Source organism: Argentina anserina, chromosome 1 (assembly GCF_933775445.1).
Source record: "Argentina anserina chromosome 1, drPotAnse1.1, whole genome shotgun sequence".
Taxonomy (NCBI): domain Eukaryota; kingdom Viridiplantae; phylum Streptophyta; class Magnoliopsida; order Rosales; family Rosaceae; genus Argentina; species Argentina anserina.
This window is the reverse complement of record NC_065872.1, coordinates 13,167,818-13,194,674: the sequence shown is the minus strand read 5'-3', so window position 1 is coordinate 13,194,674 and position 26,857 is coordinate 13,167,818. Positions and strand designations below refer to the sequence as shown.

General features: G+C 39.5%; 2 protein-coding genes across 3 annotated transcripts; both read left to right on the top strand.

The window, feature by feature from the left end:
- Positions 1-411: 411 nt before the first annotated feature.
- Positions 412-6,229, top strand: LOC126795490 (pentatricopeptide repeat-containing protein At5g04780, mitochondrial). Of its 2 annotated transcripts, XM_050522327.1 has the most exons (4): positions 412-1,049; positions 2,648-5,146; positions 5,232-5,488; positions 5,983-6,228. In XM_050522327.1, exons 1-2 carry the CDS (start codon positions 681-683, stop codon positions 4,553-4,555), a joined length of 2,277 nt encoding a protein of 758 aa, XP_050378284.1. In that variant the 5' UTR covers positions 412-680; the 3' UTR covers positions 4,556-5,146; positions 5,232-5,488; positions 5,983-6,228. The 2 variants fall into 2 exon arrangements, with proteins under 2 accessions (XP_050378284.1, XP_050378280.1); XM_050522323.1 differs by having other exon boundaries at positions 2,648-5,488; positions 5,983-6,229.
- Positions 6,230-22,235: 16,006 nt separating this feature from the next.
- LOC126795529 (uncharacterized) lies at positions 22,236-26,586 on the top strand. The gene is made up of 5 exons (XM_050522354.1): positions 22,236-22,528; positions 23,149-23,983; positions 24,346-24,755; positions 26,028-26,097; positions 26,221-26,586. Exons 2-5 carry the CDS (start codon positions 23,262-23,264, stop codon positions 26,282-26,284), a joined length of 1,266 nt encoding a protein of 421 aa, XP_050378311.1. The 5' UTR covers positions 22,236-22,528; positions 23,149-23,261; the 3' UTR covers positions 26,285-26,586.
- The last annotated feature ends 271 nt before the right edge of the window (positions 26,587-26,857 follow it).

Sequence of the window (26,857 nt, the reverse complement as noted above, 5' to 3'; positions counted from 1 at the left end):
GTGAGGTGTCCGAGGTATAATGAGAATGAGTTGGTGTTTGCCCAATTTGTAAGTTGTTTCTGAATTCTAGATATTTACTATACGAGTTTTTTATTTAGGGCCTTAAAATCCACGTAGGTATTTAGGTCAATATCATTTTTATTTTGACCAATAGGACGAAATTGTGACGTAAATTGGTCTCAAATTCCTCATTGATATCGAAAAATGAGTTTGGGAACTACATTAGTACAACTCAAAGTTGAGATACTACATTGACCTTACCAGAATAGTTAAGGTCACCATGAAGAAATTTTTTCTAATATATATAGGAAAAGTTTATATTTATTGACAGATTGTTTATCAGATAAAGAATATATAATAACATTTCTCGAAAGAAATCATATCTCTCTATCTTCCTCCTCTCTCTTCAAACGCAGTCACTGACCCTTTCTCACCACCACATTCATTCACTCCATTTATCTTCAAATTTTAAAATCAAATCAGAGTTCAAACTAAAGCAAATGAAGCAGCAACCCACTTTGGTTTTTGTCTGCGAGATCCCAGTTCCCTTTCTGTTTCCTTTTAAGATCTCCTCATCTTCATTGTTCTGTGTTGTAGTGACCAACACTAAAGAGGGTTCAGGGTCTAAACATCAGCACCACCACTAAACCCTAACCACCACCACCACCACCACCACCGCGATGCCGCGCTTCCCCCTCTTCTCCACCCCGCGCCTCCTCTACTCCCTCCACACCTCCAAGTCTCCGCCGTCCCCTTCCTCCTCCTCCTCTCTCCTCCTCGGCTCGTTCTATCTCCGCCACTTCTCCGCCGACGGCAACCTCGCGCGTGCCAAGGACGACAAGGAGGTATGGTGGGCGGAGGTGATGGCGAGGCTCCGCAACATCGGACTCTCGGCTCATATCGACACCGGCAAGATCCACGAGATTCACGAGGTCCGCGGCCGCGACGGCGTTGGCGTCGGCGCTAAAATGGACTTCATGGATTTGGAGCGGGAGAAGGGAATTACCATTCAGTCCGCCGCCACTTACTGCACTTGGAATGGTTACCAGGTATTTAATCGTCATTTCACGCTGTCCCTTTAGCTATTGCATTGTTCAAGTTTTGATGGAGGAACACGAACAAGCATGCCCTCTCAATTATTTCTGAATCTTCTTCTCCAGATCTGCAAGTGAAGTTTCATTGACTTCGTTTGCCAACTAACAACCGATACCAACCGAACTCCGACCGAAATTTTCGGTTACCGAGATGTCGGCATACTGATTATTCGGATCGGCTACGGTTTAGAATTCTTAATACCGACGAAGGTCGGTTCGGTTTCGGTTGAGCAAAAACACCTCGGTTGGCTACCGAATCCAGCCCTACCTGAATCTAGGGTTTATGTAGAGCTTGACTTTTTTTTTTCTAGAAAGCTCGAATTCAGGTTTGGCTATTTGAACAGAAAGACGTCAGGATTGAAGGCCGCATCATTCTAAGTTTCAATTTGATATTTATTTTGCTATCGATTAATTCTTAAAAAGCTACCTCACATTAGTTGCATTGTTGATGTTTGGATATAATAAATGTTCAAGGCTTTAGGACAATAGGACTCGTGTGGTGATATGTACATACGGTTGCACATAGTGTTCGTCGACTTGCCATCTGAAATTGAAGCCTTTTTGAATGCTAAATATCTGTGTTTTTGTGTACGGTGGATCTTTATATGGCGGCATAAGGTTAGTAGTAATTGAGGGTGGTAAAAAATAGTGGAGGTGCAGGTCTTTTTCTTCTTTGATAGAAGATTTGGTCCCTGAATTGAGTAATATATGTGCAAGGCTGTTCATTGAGTTAACTCAGCATAATGTGGTACCTTGATACTTTTCTATTGAAGTTTGCCAAGGGAATTTGGGTAGTCTACTTGATAATGTAAAACTGCCCTGCCCTGTGCTATTGATATTTGAGTTAAATTTATATCTGTTTCTATTTCTTTTTGCCGAACCTTAAAAGTCAGTTTTATATGGTGTAGCGAAGACTTGTTTGTAGCTTCCAAAATGTCACAAAAGTCTTGAGCCGACAAATTTTTGTAACCTGTAAATTCCCATTGATGCAGGGCTTTAGGCTAATCATAGCAAACCTCTTTAGTACTTTTAGCCCTTACAATAGCAGTACTTAGAATGTGGATAAGCTGTAGGATTAGAGTCAGAAACTTATGATGTGGTTGATATATTAGGAGCAAGTGCAGCACAAATTTCACTTTAGGCACATTGATATAAAATATACATCAGCTTTTGGCTTGTAGTTTAGATTGGGATTGGATTCTGAATTATGAAGAAGATGGAATAGTTACACATATGTATTTACTTCTTGTCATGCTTACATCTAATGGTTTCATAATTTATATACATTTCATACCAACGATCGAAGAATCCTGGAGCAATCATGATCAAATAACTTTGTAATGTATAACATTATACTGTAAATTGTGGATCGGATGATCCTAGACGAAATCTTCATTAATCTCTTTTCGTAATCTCTTTTCATGTGGAATGTAGACAATTGTTTTTGCTCGCACTTGCTTGCGTATCTCTTTTTTATTTTATTTATTTTTTGTTTAAATAGTTTGGTATTATTTTTCATGTTACACCGTTGACGTTGAAGATTGTATTTGCAGAAAAACTATTACCATGTTGCATGCAATGGTATGAGAGTCTTTAGGAGATACAAGGTCGGATTGTATGACAGAAGCACTAGTCTGATATACTGCAGAGAATTCTCGGCCATTGGCTATGCCAAGGCTAGTGGAGCGAGTGACCAAGAAAGCCTTGTTCGGTTGGGCACAAGCGCCACTCATATATCATTTTTACATCAAATCTTGCAAAGTAGTGCAAGAACATGCACACCTATGGAAGGAAAGGCCTGTCATGCACAGAGTATACGTGTTGGATTACTTTCGGACACCTTAACATCTAACATGCTTATTAACATGTATTCAAAATGTGGCTTACATAAAATCGCTAGAAAAGTATTTGATGAAATGCCTGAAAGGAGCTTAGTTTCATGGAATACTATGATTGGGTCACTTGCCCGAAATGGGGAGGAAGAAGAAGCTCTTAGTGTTTTCGTATGTATGCAAAGAGAAGAAAACCAATGTAGTGAATTCACCGTTTCGAGTGTTCTTTCTGCTTGTGTCGTGAAATGTCTTGTTTCAGAATGTAAACAGTTGCATGCTTTTGCTTTTAAGGTAGCAATGGTTTGGAATGTCTATGTGGGGACTTCATTACTTGATGTTTATGCAAAGGCTGGTTTGATAAAGGATGCAAGTTTTGTTTTTGAGTCCATGCCAGAGAGGAGTCATGTCACGTGGAGTTCAATGGTTGCCGGGTATGTGCAAAATGGGCTTTATGAGGAGGCTGTAGTATTATTCGACAGAGCTCGGATGATTGGTCTAGAACTTAACCAGTTTATAATCTCTTCCACGATTTGTGCTTGTGCAGGTCTGACAGCTTTGATAGAAGGGAAGCAGATGCATGCCTTGTTGTGTAAAGGTGGATTTGGTTTAAATATATATATTGTTTCCTCTCTGATAGATATGTATTCAAAATGTGGCAGCATCAAAGAAGCTTATACTGTGTTTCAAGGTATGGAGGGTATGAACATTGTTTTGTGGAATGCCATGATTTCTGGGTTTTCTAGACATGCTTGCTCACTAGAGGTGATGATCTTATTTGAGAAAATGCAACAGGCAGGTATGCTTCCAAGTGAAGTAGCGTATGTATCTGTATTAACTGCTTGTAGTCATGTGGGATTGGTTGAAAGTGGAAAGAAATATTTCAACCTCATGATTACAGAGCACAATGTGTCCCCAAATGTTGTTCACTATGCGTGCATGGTTGATATTTTTGGTCGGTCAGGATTGATTGTTGAAGCCCATAATTTGATAAAGAATATGCCATTTGATGCGACTGCTTCTATGTGGGGTTCACTGTTAGCTTCTTGTAGGATCCATAAAAAATTTCATTTAGCTGAGATTGCAGCTAAGCATTTGTTTGAGATAGAACCGAACAATGCTGGGAACCTCATTTTGTTGTCAAATATATATGCAACAAATAATAAATGGGAGGAGGTTGCAAGAACAAGAAAGCTTCTTAAAGAAAGTGAATTGAAGAAGGAGAGAGGGAAGAGCTGGATTGAAATCAAAGACAAAGTTCACTCATTTATGGTTGGAGAGAGAGGACATCCTAGAATTGTTGAGATATACTCTAAGTTAGACCAATTGGTGGAAAAATTAAGGATGATGGGTTACAAGGTTGAGATTGAACATGATCTTCATTATGTTGAAGATAGCATAAAAGATGAACTTCTGAGGCACCATAGTGAAAAATTGGCTCTTACTTTTGGATTGATGTGCTTACCCTCCAATGCACCTATCAGGATCATGAAGAATCTTAGAATTTGTGGGGATTGTCATTATTTCATGAAGATTGCATCAACTTTTTTGGGAAGGGAAATCATTGTGAGGGATACAAAAAGGTTTCACCATTTCAAGAATGGTTTTTGCACTTGTCGGGAATTTTGGTGAAATAATCTAACTGACAACTTATTGTTAGCATTTCATGCACTCTTATAACATATGGATTGTAATTGCAAAAATGATTAGTAATAGTTGATCAACTAGCTGATGATGGGGATAAGGAAATTAGGGAGCCCAAATGCGGTGGTCAAGAAAAACATTATTTTTAATTGAGAAAGATATGTGACATTTGCATTAGGAATTTAGGACTTATTAAAGAGCAGGTTCGTGAAATATTTCATTTTACCGAGTTCAATATTGTCAATGTCAGACTTGCATTTGGAGTCAATAAAGAGTAGGCTTTGTGAAAGATTCAATTGTACCAAGTTCAATGTAAGTCTCTAAGTCAATTTAGTTAACAATAATATGTTTTGAAGCAATGTTGCATTTGGATACTTTGTAAAAATTGTGGGAAATTGAAGTAAATGAACTTGATTGCCGTCTCTTCTTTACTATAACTGCTGTAGCTAGTATCATAATTTTAATTATGTTGATTTGCATTATTTTTCTCTCTCTCGTAGTATGTAGGATTGCTTTCTTACTATTGGATTGATGTCAGGCTCTGACAAGAAAATAACAAGGCATAGACAACATGATGCGGTTTGTAAGATTGCATTACTATATTCTTACTTCATGTTCTGTTTTTAGAAATATAACTTGTTAATAATCTTCACTTTTATTGCAGCTTATAGTGAACAAGTTGAGTTGGTAAGGTTTTAATTGAAAGAACAGTTTGATATTTGGAAGGTCTGGGCCGCAAACTATTTGATGAAGATCTCAGTTTGTAAAGACTTCGATGATATCAAGAGTGACTAGCCATATCACCAATGACCTCTCCAACATGTTCATTCACCCTGAAATCTGAGGTTCAAGGATTAGACACTCCCCATTACAAGGACTTTTGCACAAAGAAAAAATATCTATCAATATGATTTATGAAAGGTAAAGGGTACATCACACTTGCTTTGGTATTTATTTGTGCGTATGTAAATGTACTTCATCATTCCTTGTACAAAATTTGAATGTTATGAGTTATTATACTTGGAGCTAAGTGAATTTTTAATTATGATATGACATTTAAAACTGAGTTTTGGTACAATTTGAGATTCTCATTATTTGCGAGCATTGATGTCGCTGGAAATACTTTGGTGCATATTTGTGTTATGCATACTAATGGGAGGTTATGTAAGAACCCGCCCTCTCTAGTTTGACAGAAGATACTGATTCTAGAGTTGAAGTTTCATGGTCTGAGTATTCCTTTGTTGTCGATCTGTTCTTCAATAATATGAATCGCAATTTCAAGGTCTTGGATCCAGCTTCTATTGGTACTATCTATTTCTATGTTCTTAACTTGACGGGCAAAATTCTTGTTATCAAGATGAGAATGTTATTTGTTGAGTACTATATTGCCTAACTGATTGTATCTAACTTGACAGTTTCAAATATTATCCAAAGCTAGCAAGGTTAGCACTTAGCGGAGCATCTTTCCGGAGAGACGGGCTTATACTCAAATTCAGCTCAATCCTGACGATACCCATACAATATCGAGCCTATCTATTTAGTGTAGTTAACTAGTTATACACACACTCAGACTACAATATTCATTTCTGACTTCCATTGTATAGCTAGTCAGGCTCATCTTACGGAAAAATATAATGAATTGTGAAATGATATTAGTTTCTAAATCTTGGGAAAGGACTTAGACTATATTGTGATGACACATCAACTTTATTTTGTCAACTCAAAACAGAATTACATAAAAGAATTGTCTTTCAAATATACTTCAAATCAAATTTTACGAACTTGTGCGATCAAAACACTTTCAAATATACTTCAAATAAAATTTTATGAACCTGTGTGATCAAAACACGTGCATCACACAGATACGACGCTAGTATATAGTAAATGTGGAATCCAAATATGTTTGTTCTCACTGTAGAACAAAAATATGAAAACAAACAAGAATGCAGACACGTGTACAAATAAAGTGTGATTTATTTAATATCAAGCACGGGGTTACAATCTTTGTGAACTCATCTGATTCTATCTCCGTATATGACTTGGCTCAAGGGTGACGTGCACTTGATCTTAAGAATTTGAGTATGATTTGGATTTGGATTTGATGAACAACGAGCGATTTGGCCGCTTGACGATTCTTCGTGGATTTGATGATCTTCGTGGACTTGAGAGACTTCGGGATTTGTCGAGAGTGATCTTGCTCAAGTGATTTTCTCTATTCTTCTCCAGTCCCATCTTTTCATGTTGAACGGGGTATTTATAGTGTCAATGTTTCTATTTTGTAGAATATTTTAGTGACACTAAAATAATAAATTTTTTAAATTATATAATTAAATCAATATGTATTTTCTGATTAATTTAAAATTAGTTATTCTCATAACTAAATTAAATAGAAAATAATTGACTTAATTATAACCGTTAAAGAATTTATTAATTTAATCAAATGTCCGATTATCATTTCGAATCATAAATGATATTCAATTTCTGATTTAAGTCGGAATCACGTAACTTCGATTACGATCATCCGTTTATGTGCTGACACAAGTTTTATTCGAATCTGCACCAACTTTGTTGACTTTTGGGCCACATGTGCAATTTTTGTGGGGTTCTTGGTCGATTTAATTATTTAATGAAAATGGTTTACTCCATTAAATTTCATGTGTCTACACTCACTTTTCCACTTTAACATATTCAGCTAGTTGCATCTGTTGAACTGGAATTAATGCATTACTTAGCTCTAAAACATTTATGTAGGCTTAGGTATCGGGTGTACGTAAAAATATTATACTTATGAAGAAAGCTTAGGGTTTAGAGATAGATCGAGGGATAATGACATTGACCTAACCTAGCTATGGAGTTACCCCTCTAACACCAATACATGAATCGGATTCAATTAAATCTCGATCTCGAATGTACGTCAGTACGTACGTATGTATAGTATATATTCTTAATTAACAACAAATTATCCTGATACTCCATCGATCTAAACCAGTTGCAAATATAACATATCTAAACCAATTGCGCAGAGCTGTCTAGGTTTTGCTACCACCACCAATATGAACATGCCACATCGAAGCCGAAGCCGAAGCCGAAGCCGGAGTGCGTTGCTGCCGACCAAGGAGTCATCTAGAAGCTGCTCTTGTGTAAACAATATATAAGCACGGTATACGTAGGTCTGCGCTCGATTAAAGAAATCTAGGTGGTATATAATCTGAATAAAGGTTTTTGGGACATTCATGGGGAGCCATAAACGTTGCCATGTTCCTGGTTTCAGGAATACAATTTTTGTCCATCGAGATATCTGGGAGCTAGACTCGATTTTATACCAATATATGCATCATATCGCGGTAAATAGCTTTGTTGATCGCTCTTTAATGGACTTGGTATCTCTCAATTTGTACGGCCTAAAAAGAGGTAGCATTATAAAAAGTGACGCAGCGGAACGAATCCGTTAGAATTTATTAACAGTAGTCTTGAATTTATAAGATTAGGTTTTCACGAATCTATAAGAAATTCTGAAATCCACTGGAAAAATAAATATAACTCAAAAGTTTTATGATATGAAAAATGTCTCATATAGTCACAAGAGGTGGTTTAAATACTAAAACGAAACCTTATGGCGCTAACAAACACCCAATTAAACTCGCGTGTTGAAATAAAATAAAATCGAAAACAGACAAAATCCAAAATAAATTCGAAAAATATTAAAAATTGTTTTTGAATGTCTAAATAACATCGGATGCCCGAAAAAACACACACGTCCCTGACAAAGTGACGTGATTGGTTTCTATCACCGTTCCCTTTTCGAAAATGTATCATGCACCCTATTTTGAGCTCGCCCATGCACCCTATTTTGAGCTCGCCCAGACATACAGGTCTTCTCTTTATTGCGTCAGTCCATTATTCTTCAATTTTTCTTGTCATTTGTTCTACGTCCGAAAGTTAGCTTCGCCTAATTAGAGGTCGTGCATGTTGTCTTTAATTCCATGATTCTTTTAGAACATGTCACATCTAGAGGGACATAAAGACTATCATCAGCTTGCCACACTCCATTGTCTCAGAGGCAATTAGATTCCTCGAATCTCAGATTAACTATGTAGCTAATTCCTCTTGGTAACTTCATAAGTCGTTTTGATTAATGTGCTTCTCATCTACGTACTTCGGCCGCTAGCTCGACACTTGAGCATGCATGTTTAATAGCAAAATCAAAGATGATCGATCCCAGGTTTCCCAGCCAACAGCATACAGGGGCAATCATCAATGAATGAGTTATGGAAATCAAAAGATCATAACATATATGAGTTACATATGTTACAAATATTGATTTCAATTCTGTTATAATTCTCCATAACACACAATAACTCAGTTGTTACAAAGGAATAATTTGAAAAGTCAAAACCGAATTTTCGGAAATGCAAAAAAAATCTGCGTTCCGACCCTCAATTCGGTGAGGCATTCATGTCCGCAGGTCGCACAAGAGTTTCCCTTGTGACCTAGGATTTGCACCCCCATGCGCGTGCACAAGAGGGTATAAGAGGATTTACACACTTTACAATCCATACACAATGGATTCTATATAAAGTTTTTTCAACACTTTTCTTTTCCAATGTGGGACAAATACATTTCCCTCATTCTAAGTAGCCATCTTTGAGTGACAATTTCTTATTCACCCACAAACCAAATTACACAAACAAACATATGATCTTGTAGCCCTCATTATGCAGAACTCAAATCTATGTTCATCTTTGATTAATTATAAGTTTAACTTAATTTAATTAACTAATTAAATTTTGATTTTAAATGGTTTTTCCAACCATTTTCTAACAATCTGCAGTGTTATTTCCCAATGCACTGTTCATAGGGTAATGAACGGCTCCAGCTGAAAAGCCAGCGTGCTTAACCACTTTCCCGTGTAATTATCAGCTTCATCTTTCTCTACAGCTCGGCTAGGCATGGCATGGCATGACTTGGCTCATATAATTTCCATTAATCGGAATGAGCATTCAGCCCCTTCTTCCTCAGTTAATTACGACTTGTCATTTGCCCTACGTGTAAAACAAACCTAACAAAGTGAGTTCATCCTCTGGTTCTCTCTTAGCCTTCACCTCTGTTCACTTCGCAGTTCCGCACTTCCGTACTTCCACCTAACTTTATGTTTGATCTCATGGCAACCTGCTACTTCACTTTGCTCAAACCTCTGAAACTCACAATTCTATGGATTATGAGCTCTACTTCTACTAAGCATCGATCTCTGAATTGATTTTTCTTTTTATTTGTTGTTGGTTTTTTTTTGTTTTTATTTTTGTTTTCCTGGTTCAACGGTAAGTTCAAAGCTTTAAAGAAGATAACAATATACAGGGATCATAGGAAATGGAATTGGATATTGTATATGTACAATAAAACAAATATATGTATGAAAAGCATCAGAAAGTAATTAATTAAGTGGAGAAGAATCCTTGGGAGGCTTCAAGACCAATTTGACTCCTGGGCTCATGACAATGCGAAGAAAGTCCATCTTTTCGTTTCCAATCTTCTCCTGTAAGTTTCGAGCCAATGCGAGTCAGTGCTAGCTTGATCACCAGCCTTCCTTGAGCTCTTCAACCTTCACTCATATGCTTCAGCAACCAGGCCAGTCCAAAGTGATCGAGGTCCTGTGCGAAATGCAAATCAGACCATTTATATTTATCAAAAGAAAATAATAATAATCATAATAAATAATTACATTCAGTTATGAAAAATTGATCTCCTTGCACTTTTATCTGTAAATTCATCAATCAATTTTTCATAATCAAGTTTCTCTAGGAATTTGCTCTTAATTGAAATCAAAGATAAAGCATTCAATCTTGTTTGAGACATAATCGACCTCAATTGATATATATATATCAAAGCCTAAAGCTGATCAACTCAAGAGAAATTGGAAAAATAAACAGAAACAACTAACCAGATCCCAAGTCTCGATTCCACCGATTGCTTCAAAGTGTCAAGCTTCCAGCCAAATTGATTACAAGCAATCCTCCAATCTTAATCCAAAAACTGTTCTTGACATTTGCTTTTGTCTGAGTTATACTTTTCTAGACCTGCAAATTTTACCAAAAAAAAAAATCAATATTTGGCCTAAAAAACTGGAAAGGTTTCCTAGAGACTAATTCTTATTAGCAAGTGAACAATAAAGTAAAGTAAAACTCAAGAACCAAGTCAGCAAACATTTACTTGTATCCATCCATTGTATTTGTTTATGTGCATGCATGTGTGCAGACACCAACTCCAATTCTAAAGACTCTGATGGTAAGTATTGTCGATAAAACTCTGAAAGTTGTCTCAATAGTTGAATACCGCACATCATAAAAAAAATGTATAGTTTCATTTAGCAGCCCCATTCAGTTTCTGTCTTTGGGCAATCATTTCTTAGCATTTAGGTAATTACATTATCAGCTCCACACAGTATCTTTAGTGTTAGACTTAACTAGCAGCATCACATACAAGTAGAGCTCATTGTAAAAGGCCTATTACATAATTTATGGAGCAAATTTAACAAGGAAAAGTTACATGCAGCTACTTATACACATATAAGATAATGACTCTGCTCTACATTGAGCCTCATCACCTAATTTAAACTTAGCCAATTCTATGCACACTTCATCATTTTCTGTTCAAAAGGAAATTACAAATAACTTAAAGCCATTAGTATGAAGTAACCTAAGCTCACTTTGAATCTGATGTAGTTACAACCACACCAACATACAAGTCTTATCAACACATAATGATGATCTAAGCCTCAGGTATTCACTTATGTCTTAGGCCAATATCCAATCCCTAGGACTCACCAAGCAATGACCAATGTCATACAGTATAAAACTGGGGTAAATTTTTTGAGACAACCAATGATTAGAAATCGTCTATATAATTCTATGAAAGTATGAAACTAATCATGTGTATCTCTGTATCCTAAATTGACATAGCCTCTATCATTCTTAAAGATATGAAACCATCCACCTCTTAAATCCTTAATCAAATTACTACTATGGAAGCTTGTTCTGAACCAAAAGCTACTAAATTTATTACATTCAACTTAAACACAGAATACCCAATACACTGATACAGACTAAAATCCTTAAAGAGTTAGTTAAACCCAAATACAGTCAATTATGTTAAAACCCAGAAAGGATCAGATAATTTAAAGCAAACCCAGCAAGAACATAACAAAAAGATACATCCTTTTTTACTAGGAATCATAAACCCATTTGATGAGAAATACATGCCATTGAATTATTGGAGAAGGGTTCTTATGGCTCTCATCTGAAAATTGGAAGTCACCTTTATTTACCTGGAAGGAGATACTCTCAAGGTGTATAGGAGTTTGACGTCAAAAGTTCAGGCAATCAAAGCAGGTAATGATGGCTGCATAGTGAAATTGACGTTGGAATTTGAGAAGAAAATGAAGATGCACCAGATCCAAACAGATTAGCAGAACTTTGCGATAAAGTTTCGAGAGGCCTTGATGCTTACCGAAAAAAAGAAGATTTGCAAGCCCTTATCAGTCGGATGGCCTTTGCCGGTAGGAGGGCCCTGTGCGGCCGCACCTCGTTGACCGCCCCAGGGCCGGCACTGTCAGCAACCAACTCGCAATATCAGCCATGAATCCCAATAACCCTTATGATAATATGTTCTTGGTTTGTGCATGTTGTTATCAATGTATGAATTTCTCAGAATTTTAGCCGAGGTTACGAGATATGTGATCTTTAATTGGCAACTGGGTTTTAGTTCTTATGGATTTACATGGCAAAGTTGTTCAAATATGCTCTTGGAATGTTGGAATGAATGATTGTGCAGAATTCGAATGGGCAGTGACAACCTGAATATTTATGCAACGCACAACTTTGATTTTGTGTTTAATTAGTTAGGCAGTTAGCAGAATGGTTCGAGGAACTAACACAGAACCTACTGACTGGAATCCGTAAACCTATCAACTTGTAACCTAATATCATTCGTGATTTGGTTAGCACAGTGGCTGCAGACCTGGAGTGTTTATGATCTTATTTGATCAATAATCAAAATCAATTCCGTTTTCTTGCATCAATGGGTGTCACCATCACACAAAATGAAACAAACAGCTAAAGGAATTGATTAAGGATCATCAAAGTTATATTCCTCAATATCTCATAAATATAATTGCATTAACTTACACATCATTACCACCCGCGGCTAGGCGCGGGGAATATATCTAGTTCTTATTATAGTTCATCAAATGATTTTCTACGTACTAACCTACTATTACGTACTATTTCTTGCTTAAATATTACTAAATTGCATCGTATCTGATTAATCTGAACCTGTTTGAGGATGAAATACTTGTATCTTATTGAATGATATGGGGGCCTATATATAGGCATTTACAACACCACAATCCCGTAGGATTCGGAGTCCTAATCTACTACGGAGATGCTAATCTATCTCCTAACAGGAAACCTATTAGGCTAAGACACACACAAGGGTAGAATAGTAATTCTCCCGGAACACTCCCCCTTGTGTCGCATGCCTAGGTTGCATGGTGCACACATCGTTGCCTCGGTAAAAACCTTGTCAAGCAAAACAAAAACCTCTTGGGTAAAACAAAAGCTTGATCGAAGGGAAAAAGAGCACAACGCACCAACTACTTAAGGATCTTAACATGTGATGTAGACTCCCCCTGAAGTCTACCAAACTCTAGTGTTCCGATAAACGACGCATGCCAATGCTCTTCACATGTTTCACAAAAGTAGATTTAGGCAAAGACTTGGTGAACAAATCCGCAACATTGGATTCTGAACTCACTTGATTGATCTGAACATTCAAGAACTTCTGTTGTTGAACGTTGTAGAAGAACTTAGGCGAAATATGCTTGGTGTTGTCTCCCTTGATGAAACCTAACTTCGTCTGCTCTATGCAAGCAGCATTATCTTCATAAATGCACGTAGGTTGATCAGTTGTAGAGACTAATCCACAAGAATCACGAATATGGCGAACAAGTGATCGTAGCCAAACACATTCTTTCACTGCTTCATGGAGAGCGATGATCTCCGCGTGATTCGAAGAAGTAGCAACAAGAGATTGCTTTGTGGATCTCCAAGATATCGCCGTATTCCCAATGGTAAACACATAACCGGTTTGAGAACGCGCCTTGTGAGGGTCAGAGAGGTACCCTGCGTCGGCATAACCAACTAACAAGTTGTTTGGAGTCTTTGCATCGGGGGAAAGAGCTGCACGGGACCGGTGGCTGCTCTCGGCACCGCGCACGGTCTCCACGCCATGGCGGCCGGCGGCGTCGCTGCGGCGTACGGCGGCAAGGCCGGGGTCGGTGACGGCGGTGGTGTGGGGAGATACCGTGGCGGTGTTCTCTCTGCAATAGGGGTAGAACAATCCCATGTCAAGGGAACCTTTCAAGTATCGAAAAAAATGCTTGATTCCATTCCAATGACGTAGCGTAGGTGCGGAGCTAAATCTAGCCAATAAGTTCACTGCGAAAGATATGTCCGGTCTAGTGCATTGAGCAAGATACAATAGTGCCCCAATCGCACTAAGGTATGGAACTTCAAGACCAAGAACGTCTTCATCATCCTCTTTAGGACGGAAGGGATCCTTCTTGATATCTAGACTTCGGACGACCATGGGAGTAGACAATGGACTGCATAGATCCATATTGAAACGTCGAAGCATTCTCTGCGTGTAATTTGACTGATGCACTACGATGCCGTCGGCCCTATGCACAAGCTCAAGGCCGAGACAGAATTTCGTCCTCCCTAGGTCTTTCATCTCAAATTCCGACTTCAGATAAGACACGGTCTCTTCAATCTCATCAAGAGTGCCGATTATGTTCATGTCATCAACGTAGACCGCAACGATGACGAATCCGGAATTTGTCTTTCGTATGAACACGCATGGGCATAGTTCATCATTCTTGTAACCCCTTCTCACCAAGTATTGATGCAACCGATTGTACCACATTCTTCCGGATTGCTTTAACCCGTACAACGAACGACGTAATCTGACTGCATGAGCACTCCGTGGTCTGGAGGCACTTGATGGAGGTAAAGGTAGTCCCTCAGGAGCTTTCATGTATATCTCTGCGTCAAGATCCCCATAGAGATAAGCTGTGACCACATCCATAAGCTGCATGTTTAGTCTTTCGGACACTACCAGACTAATAAGGTAGCGGAAGGTAATGATGTCCATAACAGGAGAATAAGTCTCTTCATAGTCAATACCAGGTCGTTGTGAGAATCCTTGCGCCACGAGTCTTGCCTTATGACGCACGATCTCGTTCATCTCATTTCGCTTACGAACGAAGACCCATTTATGTCCAACAGGTTTGACATCTCTTGGAGTCAATTCAACCTTTCCGAAGACTTCTCGCTTCGCTAATGAGTCAAGTTCTGCCTGGATTGCTTCCTTCCACTTCGGCCAATCTGCTCTGCGTTCGCATTCAGCTACAGAGCGAGGTTCAACGTCGTCTTCAGACATGATCTCATGTGCGACGGAATAAGCGAAAACGTCATCAATGCATGTAGTGGCTCGGTTTCGGACCGACTGCTCACTTGTGTAGTTCACTGATATTTCGTTGTTCTATGGCATCAAACAAGGTTCCATAGCGTCCCACGGAAACACTTGAGTTGATTCATGGACATAGCTGTAATCAGAGACAACTTCATACGATGGTGATTCATCGTTGATGACGCGCTGTGCCTTAGTCATTCGCTTCTTTCTAGGTTTTGAATCCCTAGAGTTTATCGGTCTTCCCCTTTTTCTTTGAGGAGCCGAGGCCGAAGCTGCTCCATGCTGGGCCATCTCAGCATCGTCGCCACAAGGGGCGCCGGCAACACCACGGCGTACGGTGGTGCCGCCGTCGGCCTCCGTCCCACTGTCAGGGGCGGTGCCAACGTTGCTAGGTCCAGGAGCTTGTCTTCCACGCCCGTATTTCGGGACATCCAACCGTGCCGGTACGTTCGCAGCGGGTATGTTTGATCTCGTCACTTTAGCAATATCTACAAAGCCGTCGGGCATCGAATCCGCGACTTTCTGGAGGTCGATAATGCGTTGCACTTCTAACTCACTTTGAGCAGTGCGGGGATCATAATGAGACATAGTGGGGACACACCACGTCAATTCCTGACGTTCATTTGGAATGATAACATTCCCATCTCCCCCTAACGACGGGAAGCATGTCTCATCAAAGTGACAATCTGCAAATCTTGCAGTAAAGAGATCTCCGGTGGTTGGTTCTAAGTAGCGGACAATCGTTGGGGAATTATAGCCAACATAGATACCTAATCGTCTCTGAGGACCCATCTTAGTACGCAGCGGAGGCGTAATAGGAACATAAACGGCGCAACCAAAGATGCGTAAGTGTGAAATATTGGGTTCGTAACCAGTTACCATCTGGTACACACTAAACGCTTGGTTAGCCGCGGGTCGGAAACGAATAAGTGTCGCTGCATGCAACACTGCATATCCCCACGCAGAGACCGGCAGGTTAGTACCCATAACCATTGCCCGAGCAACAAGCTGAATACGCTTGATGGTAGCCTCTGCTAGACCGTTCTGTGAATGAACATGAGGAACGGGATGTTCAACTTCGATCCCAATAGACATGCAGTAATCATCAAAAGTTTTGGAGGTGAATTCTCCAGCATTATCCAAACGAATGGATTTGATAGTATAATCGGGGTGGTGAGCCCGAAGTTTGATGATCTCAGCTAATAACTTAGCAAATGCAGCATTCCTTGTGGATAGCAATGCGACGTGTGACCAACGCGTCGATGCATCAACCAATACCATAAAATATCGAAAAGGTCCGCATTCTGGTTGAATAGGTCCACAAATGTCACCTTGGATACGTTGTAAGAATGGAATGTTCTCGGTTGAAACCTTAGCAAAAGAAGGACTTCCTTGAAATTTAGCAAGAGAACAAGCTTTGCAAAACGAGCGATGGGCATCAGAAATTGTCATGGAGGCATGTGAAAGCACGGGAGGCATCACAAGCTCCTGTGAAGAAGGGGATGCCGCCACCGACGGCATGAAAGCCGTGGAGCTGCCGAGTGAGGCATGCTCGGCCTCACCATGCGGTGCATGGGTCGGCACGGCCTCACCGTGCGGAGCACGGGTGAGGTGATCCTCCAATCGCTTCCGGGACTTGAAAAATGGATGACCATGTGAATTCTTAAGAATTCTAATCATCATATCACGTCCAGGGTGCCCGAGACGGGCATGCCAAAGCATATAAGAGTCCGAATCACAAAAGTTGCGTTCAACCGCATATGATTCAAAGATCCGAATGGAAGTAAGATACAAACCATTCCCAAGACTCTTCATCTTCTCTAAGATGCGGCGATGGCCTGCTTTCTCAGAGGTAACGCAAAGATATTCCTCTCCATTCTCAACATAAGTATCGAGGTGAAAACCATTGGCACGTATGTCCTTAAAACTTAGCAAGGTGCGGGGAGACTTCGGCGCATAAAGAGCGTCTACGACGTTAAGAGTCGTACCATCAGGCAACATGAAAGAAGCAGTGCCTCTTCCTTGAATGATGGATTTCGAGCCAATCATTGTAGTCATCGAAGAAGTCAAAAACACTAGATCCGTGAACAACTGCCTGTGCCGTAGGACAGTGTGGGTGGTTCCGCAATCAGCTAGACATTCGATTTCACCGCGGGACATCTACAAAATGACAATTAAGAGAGTCAGCGACACGGGAACAATTCTATACAATACGCCGTAGGATATTGTAAGAAAGGGAATCGGAACGAAGGTCGATCCCATCGAATGTATCACATGGCAATAGTACTACATTCTTCAACTAAAGAGTTGGAAATCATGGTATTGAAGCAGTGAAATACCAAACAGTAAACGAGGGTGGTATAAACCATCCAAAAATGGTGTGGAAACACACACAAAGAGTACCGGTGAGTGCATATAACGGACTTGGAGAAAACCGGAAAAACAAACCGGAAAACCATGTCAAAAGAACTCTAAACCGGGTGAATTTTGGACGAGGAAAACGTGGCAGCAGGGGCTGCTGCAATATGCCGGAAGAATCACGAGAAAACGACGAAAAAATCGTCGAAAAACTCGGTGGAAAACCGGCGGCACCTATTTCCGGAAAAACCGGCCGGCGGCTGTCGAAACTGGCCGGTATGGAGGCCGGGACTTCAGGTCCGACAGGGGACGCCGGCAGGAGCCGAGTGGCGGTGCCGGAAACGCCGGGAAATGGCCGGAAGACGGCGAATACGCCGGCAAAACGTGCCGGAAACGCCGGAATAGTAACCGGGGCCGGCCAAGGCAAAACGACGTCGATTTTCGACGTTCCGAGGTTCGTTTTCCGAATTTTAAGTTCCAAATTCACAATGTAGTGCTATTGGGGTCCCATGTGACCCAAAAACGTCCAATTTAAAAACCACGTGAGTTGCACACGTTGATCATCATGCTAAGTGTCGGATAAATAAAATTCTCAAAGAGATCGTCTTGTAAGCAAGAATTGAGAAATTTGATTGAATGCCAATCTTTAATACATCACACATGAACTTCTAATTCCAAAATCAAAAGACTATTACAAAGTCAATGAAAATAACAATGGCGGTCGGCCATAACAATACTTGAATCATAACGCTAAAGAAGCGAAAACGACTAATCAAAGTCGGGAGTATCCATGGTAGCAACCGGAGGCCTAGCTTTAGAAGCAAGGGGCTCGGGTTTCATGGAGATATGGTGAGTCTCGATCTCACGGTCCTCATCCACATGATTCGATTCGGGTTGTAGAAACTTCTTGTAGGCGGAGTAAGCCTTGATCATCTCTTTGCTAGCGCGACAATCGCGATTAAAGTGCTTAAAGGAGCCACATTTGAAGCATGGAGACATGCCATTACCGGAAGTGGAGGCATTAGGAGGTGCACGGCCTCCTTGGAGTGTGGGACGGTGACGGCCTCCCCCTGAAGGTGCGGCGCCGCCACCATCACGGGTCCATGTATTGGACCGAGGCCGAGATCGGCCTTGTTGCCTCCCACCACGAGAGTTGGTATTTTGGTGCTGATATGGAGCGCTCCTTGATGGATTCTTTTGCTTAGGAGCTTTCCCATAGTTAGACTGTGGCGTAGAAATTCTTTTAGTGCCAACAGGTCTATTGTTGTTGTTGAGGAGAATCTCAGAATGTCTCTCCTTCTTAGCTAAGAGTGCCATTAGGTCGGCAAAAGACCGGATCTTCCCTTCCTCTACATGAGTGCGGTACGTATGAGCTTGAACCTCATAGTTGATTGGAAACGTGTCCAATGTCTTATTGAGAAGATCTAGGTCGGTCTTGATGACACCAACAGTGCCAAGATCGGATTGCAAGCATAGCATATCCTGATTGAAATCATCCACTCTCTTATAGTCCAATAGACGGATGTTATCCCATCTAACGGTCAATTCAGGAAGAAGCTTATCATGAACGTTGTTGTACCGCAAGCGTAGTTTGTCCCATAATTCTTTAGGATCTTTTACGTTCAAGTATTGCCTCTTGAGAGTTGCATGGATGTGACGTCTCATAAAAATGAGAGTCTGAGTCTTAGCCATGGGTGGGAAATCAGCAGGAGGGTCGGCAAACATGCCTTCAATCCCTCGGCTCTCGAAAGCGAGTTCCATGTCGGAAACCCAGCGGTGGTATTCCTTTCCTTTTAGATCAAGGAGGCCAAATTCCGGTCGAGATGGCGATGACATCTACAAACACGAATACGGAATCGATTAGATTCAAGTATAATAGGAATTAGAAGGGGTGACGTATATGGTCACAAGAAAAATCGATGCAAACGGCGATACTCATGATCGCACCCAAAACAGCGGTGCACTCAGGCGACCACACGAAAATCGATTAACTTCCCTTTCAAAACAATCGTGACTCCCCCAGGACCGTCACACAGAAAACATCGACCAAGAGGGGAAACCCATCCCTCTATAGTCTCATCGGCGTTATAAGAAAGGCCGGAATTAAGACAAGAAGAAGGCTAATAGCGCCCGATATAATATATCTATACGTTCAAAAGCGGGAACGTTTATAAAAATTTACCTTGGGAGGTTTGTAGTATACGGGAGTAGCTTCTCTTGAGCGAAGTCCTTGCTTGTGATTTTCACGTCTCTTGCGTGAATATGCGGGAGGAGCAATTTTGAATGCTTTGAGGCGAGCAGCAGGTGCGGCGAGCAGCGAGTGCGGCGAGCAGCGAGTGCGGCGAGCAGCGAGCAGCGAGCGGCGAGTGCGGCGAGTGCGGCGAATGCGGCGAACGGCGAGCGGCGAATGCGGCGAACAGCGAGCGGTGAATGCGGCGAGCGGCAAGCAGCAGGGCTGCGGGCAGGGGCTGCAGGGCTGCGGAGGCTTGCGAGGGGCAGGGGCTGCGAGGGCAGGCAGGGGCTGCGGCAGCAGGGGGGCTGGAGGGAAGAAGAGAAAAAAATTTCGGAAGGCTCTAAAAGATTCAGGGTTTTAGGGCTTCGTGCTGATAACGTGTTTGAGGATGAAATACTTGTATCTTATTGAATGATATGGGGGCCTATATATAGGCATTTACAACACCACAATCCCGTAGGATTCGGAGTCCTAATCTACTACGGAGATGCTAATCTATCTCCTAACAGGAAACCTATTAGGCTAAGACACACACAAGGGTAGAATAGTAATTCTCCCGGAACAGAACCTTTAATTTTGTTCTCGATCAACTAATTAAAGTCTAATTTTGTTTAGCTTGTGGATCAATCTACCTAGCTATTAGCTGTCTTATAATACCCCTTAATCTAAAGCCTAGTATCAAACTCCCGATATATAAACTCAAACGTAAACACAACTAACAAGCCCTTAATTTTAATCGGATTGCGCCAAATGACTTCTTTAGCAACTGTCTTTACCTATTCCATTTTAATATATTTGTTCGTCATCTCCTAGCTGCTCGCTTCCTTAAGGATTTCGATCGATGACGTTTCAAGTTTGCTATCTTATTCGATCTACACAACCAAGAGAATGAAGAGATAATTAGGGTTTTAAAACAAAAATTAGGGTTTCACATATGTGGAGCACGTCTTCAATTCAAGTCAAATAACTATCTAGCAGTTTGTTACAAAACTTGGTAATTAATTAAGTTGGTGTGGCATACCTTGCTTAATTTGCGTTTGCATGCAAACTCAAAGCATGCAAAAAGATACACATTTATGTTGAGAGTATACATCTCACATAGAAAAATGAGACATTACATGTGAGTTTATAAGGGTCTGGGCCGCTCTATTCATTACAAATTGGTTTTCAATGTAAACCTCAGATCACTTTATCATGGTATCAGAGCGGGTTACACACGTTTACGTGTGAAGCCCAAATGACCATACGAACTCCACGTCAAAAAAATATTGTCCACGTGTATGGCTTGAAAATTCACCACACATCCAGGGCGTGTTGAGAGTATACATCCCACACGGGAAAATTAGACATTGTCTGTGAGTTTATAAGAGTTTGAGTAACTTCATCTATTACCAATTGGTTTTGGATGTGAACTCTAAACTATTTTATCAATTTAGATGAATATATAATGTAACTAGCTGTTCTAAAAATAATAATAATGTAACCTGCTAGGACATCAGCAAATAAGGTTAAAGAGCAAGTGGGGGTTAAGTTCTTCCAACTGTGGAGTTCCAAACGGAAAATCCCAAGAGTCCAAGACAAGTATAGGCTAGATGCAAGTTAGCTTGTAATAATATAAACCTAGCTAACATGAACATTCTATCATCCCTAACGCAAACGCAAACGCAATAAACTAAGATCACGAGAAGCAATTTTCTCGCACCCTAGTCTCTGGCTAGAGAAATACTTATTCAATTTTTTCGGGCTAGTGAAATACTTATTCAATTTTTTTTCATAATTATGAATTAAGCATTTATACGTAATGTATCCAAGCTAGCTTGGTTTTTTATATCTAGCATCGTGCTCGTATGATGCACGAGTTTGATTGCATGAGTTGTATATTTTTATTTGAAATGTATTATTGAAAGATAATTTTTTATGTAATTATGTTTCTTAAGAACGATAAATTTTGATAAAATAGATCGGTGAAATATTTGTATTTTTACATAATTATCATATTATTTATATGTGAGGATAAAATTAAAAAGAGAGTAGATTTGATAGTTCATAATTTAACGAACATTTTCAGTGCTCGCTTTATATTGACAAGATTTACTCCTATATATTGTATAAATTAAAGTTTTTACTTGTATTCGACGGTTTCATGTATAAAATCTCAGTTCAAACCAACTGATTATTAAAAAAAAGTTGAAGAAAAATAACATTTGCATTTCTCACTTTATAATCTACAATCATTCTTTTCTATTACAGTTTCTCTTTATATAAAAAGATGAATCGAAAAAATGAAATCTCAGTCCTCGAATTTATTTGAGACCTTCAATTACATAACAATCTTTAATTTCAGTCCTCAAAACTGTCCTACAGTTCATTGCATAACAACCATACATTTCTAGTGGTACATATTGAAACTTGCTAGTGCGATGCATTCGATTAATATTTGCTAGAGATAATTCATAATATATACCCTTTTACAAGGGTAAAATTGGGAATTCAGGTCAGGAACTAATTTTTCCTTTGTTGAGGGAGAGACAGCGCGGCTGTTGACGGTTTTCCTCAGAAACCAGAATAGTCAAGAACAGCCGGCTTCTCTTTTGAAGCAAAAGTCGTGAGAACATTGATCCTGTTTCGGCTTCTGTCTCTGTTCTTGTTCGCAAGTCTCCAGTTTCGGGTTTCCTGAATCTCAATCCCAGATTTATGGATGTCAAATGCAAAACTGGTTCCTCGGATTCACCCATCTTGTTCAAAGCTGCCGTCTTCCCTGCAATCCCGGTCAAATCTCAGCCGTCCGATCGATTGACTCCCTGGAGTTGTCTTCTTAAATAGCACCTAATCCAAAATCAAAGGTGCCATTTTTATGCTTTCTTCAATAAATTCCTCTGCTTTTTTGTTATTGCATGATTAAACCCATTGCGTTCTTTGTCCCAAAAAGCTTAAAGGGTGAGCTACGGTCTATAGTTTCAAGTATGTAAACTTTAGCTGACTTCAAATCCTTATGGATTTAGGAAAAGCTTATTGGAATTAATAGAATATTGTTCTGTAGCTGCAAAATTGTAGAAATTTTGTTTCATATGCAACAACTGGGAAGCAAGCAATTCAGTGAAGTTAGTAGCAATCAAAGTTTCATTATAGAACTATTGGGAAGAAATGGCCAGCCCTGTTACAGACCTAATATTAGGCTTATGCTCATGCTTGCTTCCCCGTGCTAATAGCTCGAGCATGCTTGACGCGCCAGTATTGCTAAGCTCCTGGATGTTCTGCCTGTTTGTATTTTGACACAAATAAGAGCTTCAGTCGTGTTAGATAAAACTAAACATGGGTGTGCAAATGTATAAGCTAAGTACTAGACAATTAAGACTTGAAAGTCGCTGGCGCTGGTAATGTGGATACTGCATAATTTCGTAAATTTTTCAAAAATGTTGTTCAGCTTTTGTTCTTTTCTAACTTTCTTAAATTTTGATGGCAGCCTCCTGATTTCATTATATTCAAGTGTCGGTGGGTCAGTGTAAGTTACAGACTCATTTTGCTAGCAAAGTGACTTGCACTTGACTGCTTTTTCCTTGATGTTTATAAAAGAAGATGTCACAGCAGCAGGCTAAGTCTTGTGGTTGGGCTGCCTTTGACCAAAAACAGCGTCAGAAAAGAGGCCTTGAGCCTAAAATTGACAGGGACCCTTTCCCACCTATAGCGCCCACTATCAGGTCTGTGCATTCTTGTGAAAATTTACTGAGGAATAATGAGGTTCGGAGCAAACCTTTCTCATCTGTACTCCTTCCTTCTGTCGATGTTGCATCTTTGGCAGAGAATGGGGATGATAAGAGATCCTTATTAGTGGGAAATTCTAGTAGGAAGCATGCTTCCATGGAAGATCAGAGATTTTCCATAAAGAAGATCAAGGATCTTTACTCTTGGGCCGATGATAGTTTGGTGGAGGATATTATGGCTTCCGTGGATAATGATATTACCAAGGCCTCAAATTTATTAAAAACAATGGTCTCCCCGACCAGCTCTGTTGAGATTAGAAAAATCAACATTTCAAGTTCCAGCTCAGATGTCTCGTTGAGTGGTAAAACAATGGATAGAAGTTTTTCTTCAGAATGTGCTGCTGATATTGCTGAACTCAATGCTGCTATTGAGAAAGGTCTCAAAATGAATAACATAGAACACGGACCAAGGGTTTCTAATGATGCTGGAAATGTGAATCAGACTACCGGCAGTTTGAAGTCTGTACCCATTGAACCCGAGTGGGAAGAGGATGATGTTTACTTGAGGATACGTAAAGATGCATTAAGGATGATGAGGTATACTACTTGGCTCTTGTGACTTTTTCTTAGTGTTACTTACTGCTTACACACGCTTTCTAATGTTAGTGCCATTAATTTTGTCATTATATAAAAAAGTCATAAATCAAACCCTCTCCCTCTGGTGATCCGCCCTCTCTCCTCTAACAGCCCTACATTTACAATAGTTCCTGATTTTGTTTACTTTCCACAAGTTAGCCTTTGGAACCTGTTATATTTTCTTCTTGCTGTCCATATCAACTTGTTACATTTGTAGTTGCTATATGATTTATAAGGATTTAAAATTACAAAGTTTGTGATGAAATATATGTATTGGATACCGTATCCTAGAACTGAAATTTTCTTTCCTTTAAAAAAACTAGGTCAGCATCTCACCATTCAAAAGCTGCCACTAATGCCTTTGCAAGAGGTGACCATTATTCTGCTCAACAATACTCGATCAAGGCTAAAGAGGAATGGTTAGCTGCTGAACGCCTGAATAACAGGGCAGCCAAGGAAATTTTAAGTATCAGGAATAACAAAAATGATATTTGGAAACTAGATTTACATGGTCTTCATGCGTCAGAAGCAATTTGTACCTTGCAAGAACAACTGAAGAAAATTGAACATAATATACTTTCTAATCATTCAGCGTCGCCAAACAGAGTTAATATAGAAGGCAACATTAGACGTTCATCAGTTGAATCTTTAAGTTGCATGGACACAGAAAATTTGGATAAACTACAGACATCATCAAGACAAAGACCAGCAACATCCTTACAAGTAATCACAGGTAATTTTTCTCAACCACTGAAACTTATATTACTGAGGAAAGATAGCTTAAGTGCCCACACCTAGCATATTTAAAGTAAAGTACCTACTCCACAGAAAAATAATCACTCTTAATTTGCACGAGTACATGAAGTTTTTGGAGTAATTAAGCATGTGAGTGGTGTCATCGTCATTTTGGTTATGCTTTTATTCTATCACCAGGGATCTCTATAAGATCTCCGTATTTTTGAACTCCATGTAACTTTCAGGGAATTGTTTCATCTAAATATAAACAGAGTGCACCATGTTATGCTATGTGCATGTATAACATAAATCTAAGACATACTTAAACTAGTATGTTTTGGGAATGTACTAGGGTGTGTTGAGTTTAAGCATGTCATTGAATTGGCTGAGCCTTAAAGGTGTGGTGGGATGAGTATTTATTTCAGGTGATTGAGGTTATCCTTAAACAAGCCTCAAATTGGTTTCCATGACCTTTTCTTGATTGTTCCATATACACTTTCTGCTTTTCCTGGAAACGTGCTTATTCACCTTGAAGATTCTTTATCCATGCTGGTGATGATATGACATGACTTCTCTTGTTTAACTTGGAATCCTGATATATGCTGTAAAGTAGTGAGCAGTTTCACTTTTGTAAAATTTACATAGATTTGACATCTCAACAAGCGTCTACTTGAATGTAAATCATCTGAAATTAAATCAGGAAAACTATGAGTTGTTTAGTGCTCAGAAGTATGAGCTGATGCATATACAAGGCAAGATACAAATATAGACTTGTAGAGATGACATGATATCATTATAGGCACCATTGAGTTTCACTTTTTAGTCACGAAAATTGCAATATAACTTAAATTTTATATTGCTTTTATCTTGGATAGGTGCTCAAGCACTTGTTGCCAAGTGAGGTTTTTCTCTTTGTATCAAAATATTATAAGGAAATGTATGCAGTTCACCACATATGTTTTTCAATGATAAGTGAATTGGCATTGACATCCACAGCCAATTGGTTGCGTATTATTATTTCGAAGTGGCATCTATCTACTGAGTGTAGTACCTGGTGTAGTAAGTGAGGGTTTTTTCTTTCTTAATTGTGCTGCTCGCTTGCATGTTGTTCCATGTGAAACGATTGGTCAAGAAAATATGGGATGTTGTTAAAAGAGAAGATAAATAAGCCTTTAAGCTTTGTGAAAACCCCAGAAAACATACTCTCTTTCATGAGTAGGATTAGTTTCGAATGTGATCCATTTGTTTGACCTACAGTTTACACTTGCAGGTGTAGGCAATCATAGCCGAGGACAGGCTGCACTTCCAATAGCTGTGAGAAGTTTCCTTAGTGAGAACGGGTGATGCATCTTTCCTTTTTCTAAATGCTTATCCTTGAGTAACAGAATAGATAGTTCATGATATTCTTTGGTGCAATAGGTTGGCAGTAGATTTATCGATGGTAAAATTCTTATGTATTGCAGATATCGATTCGAAGAGTTGAGGCCAGGTGTGATCACTGTTCGGCCCAAGTTCCGTCATAGGTAACTCATGAAGTTATTAATTCAATGCAACTTTAGACGGATCAATTTATGCCCAACATCAATTTCACACTCCTATTGATATGAGGAGTATAGATTTCCATCCAAATCGCTCTATGATAAAAATAATAGACAAATCCTTTGTATCAGTAGCAAGTCCTGTACTATTGTATTCATTTTTCCCAATGTAATAGTGTCTTCATTTCCTGGATCGATACATATGTATATGTTATTATAATTTTGTTTGAAAAACCAGGATCCATATATATTTGTAAAAGAACAAACCATAATGTTCAATACGTTTCCACTTTTTACACATTTGTACAAGCTGGCACATCCTCTCAATTTATCATGTTCATTCCATCTATGTTCACTCTCAACTCAGAAAACGGACTAAAACTTACATTACAGGCAGGTAAAACTTGCGAGTGAATTTTCAGATAGTGGACTTGTCATAACAGTTGCATTGCCTAACCATTAAGCATGAAATCTTCTTAGTTCATACACGCTTATTTGTTGAGAGGAAAATGTTTTAGCGTCACAATATGACGTCAAATCTGGCGCTATAATCCTATGTGAC

Coding starts and splice junctions, on each gene's coding strand:
- LOC126795490 (XM_050522323.1), top strand. CDS start 681: ATGCCGCGCTTCCCCCTCTTCTCCACCCCGCGCCTCCTCTACTCCCTC. Junction 1,050..2,647: donor GCACTTGGAATGGTTACCAG/GTATTTAATCGT, acceptor TTGTATTTGCAG/AAAAACTATTACCATGTTGC.
- LOC126795529 (XM_050522354.1), top strand. CDS start 23,262: ATGTCACAGCAGCAGGCTAAGTCTTGTGGTTGGGCTGCCTTTGACCAA. Junction 23,984..24,345: donor GATGCATTAAGGATGATGAG/GTATACTACTTG, acceptor TAAAAAAACTAG/GTCAGCATCTCACCATTCAA. Junction 24,756..26,027: donor ATCCTTACAAGTAATCACAG/GTAATTTTTCTC, acceptor TTACACTTGCAG/GTGTAGGCAATCATAGCCGA.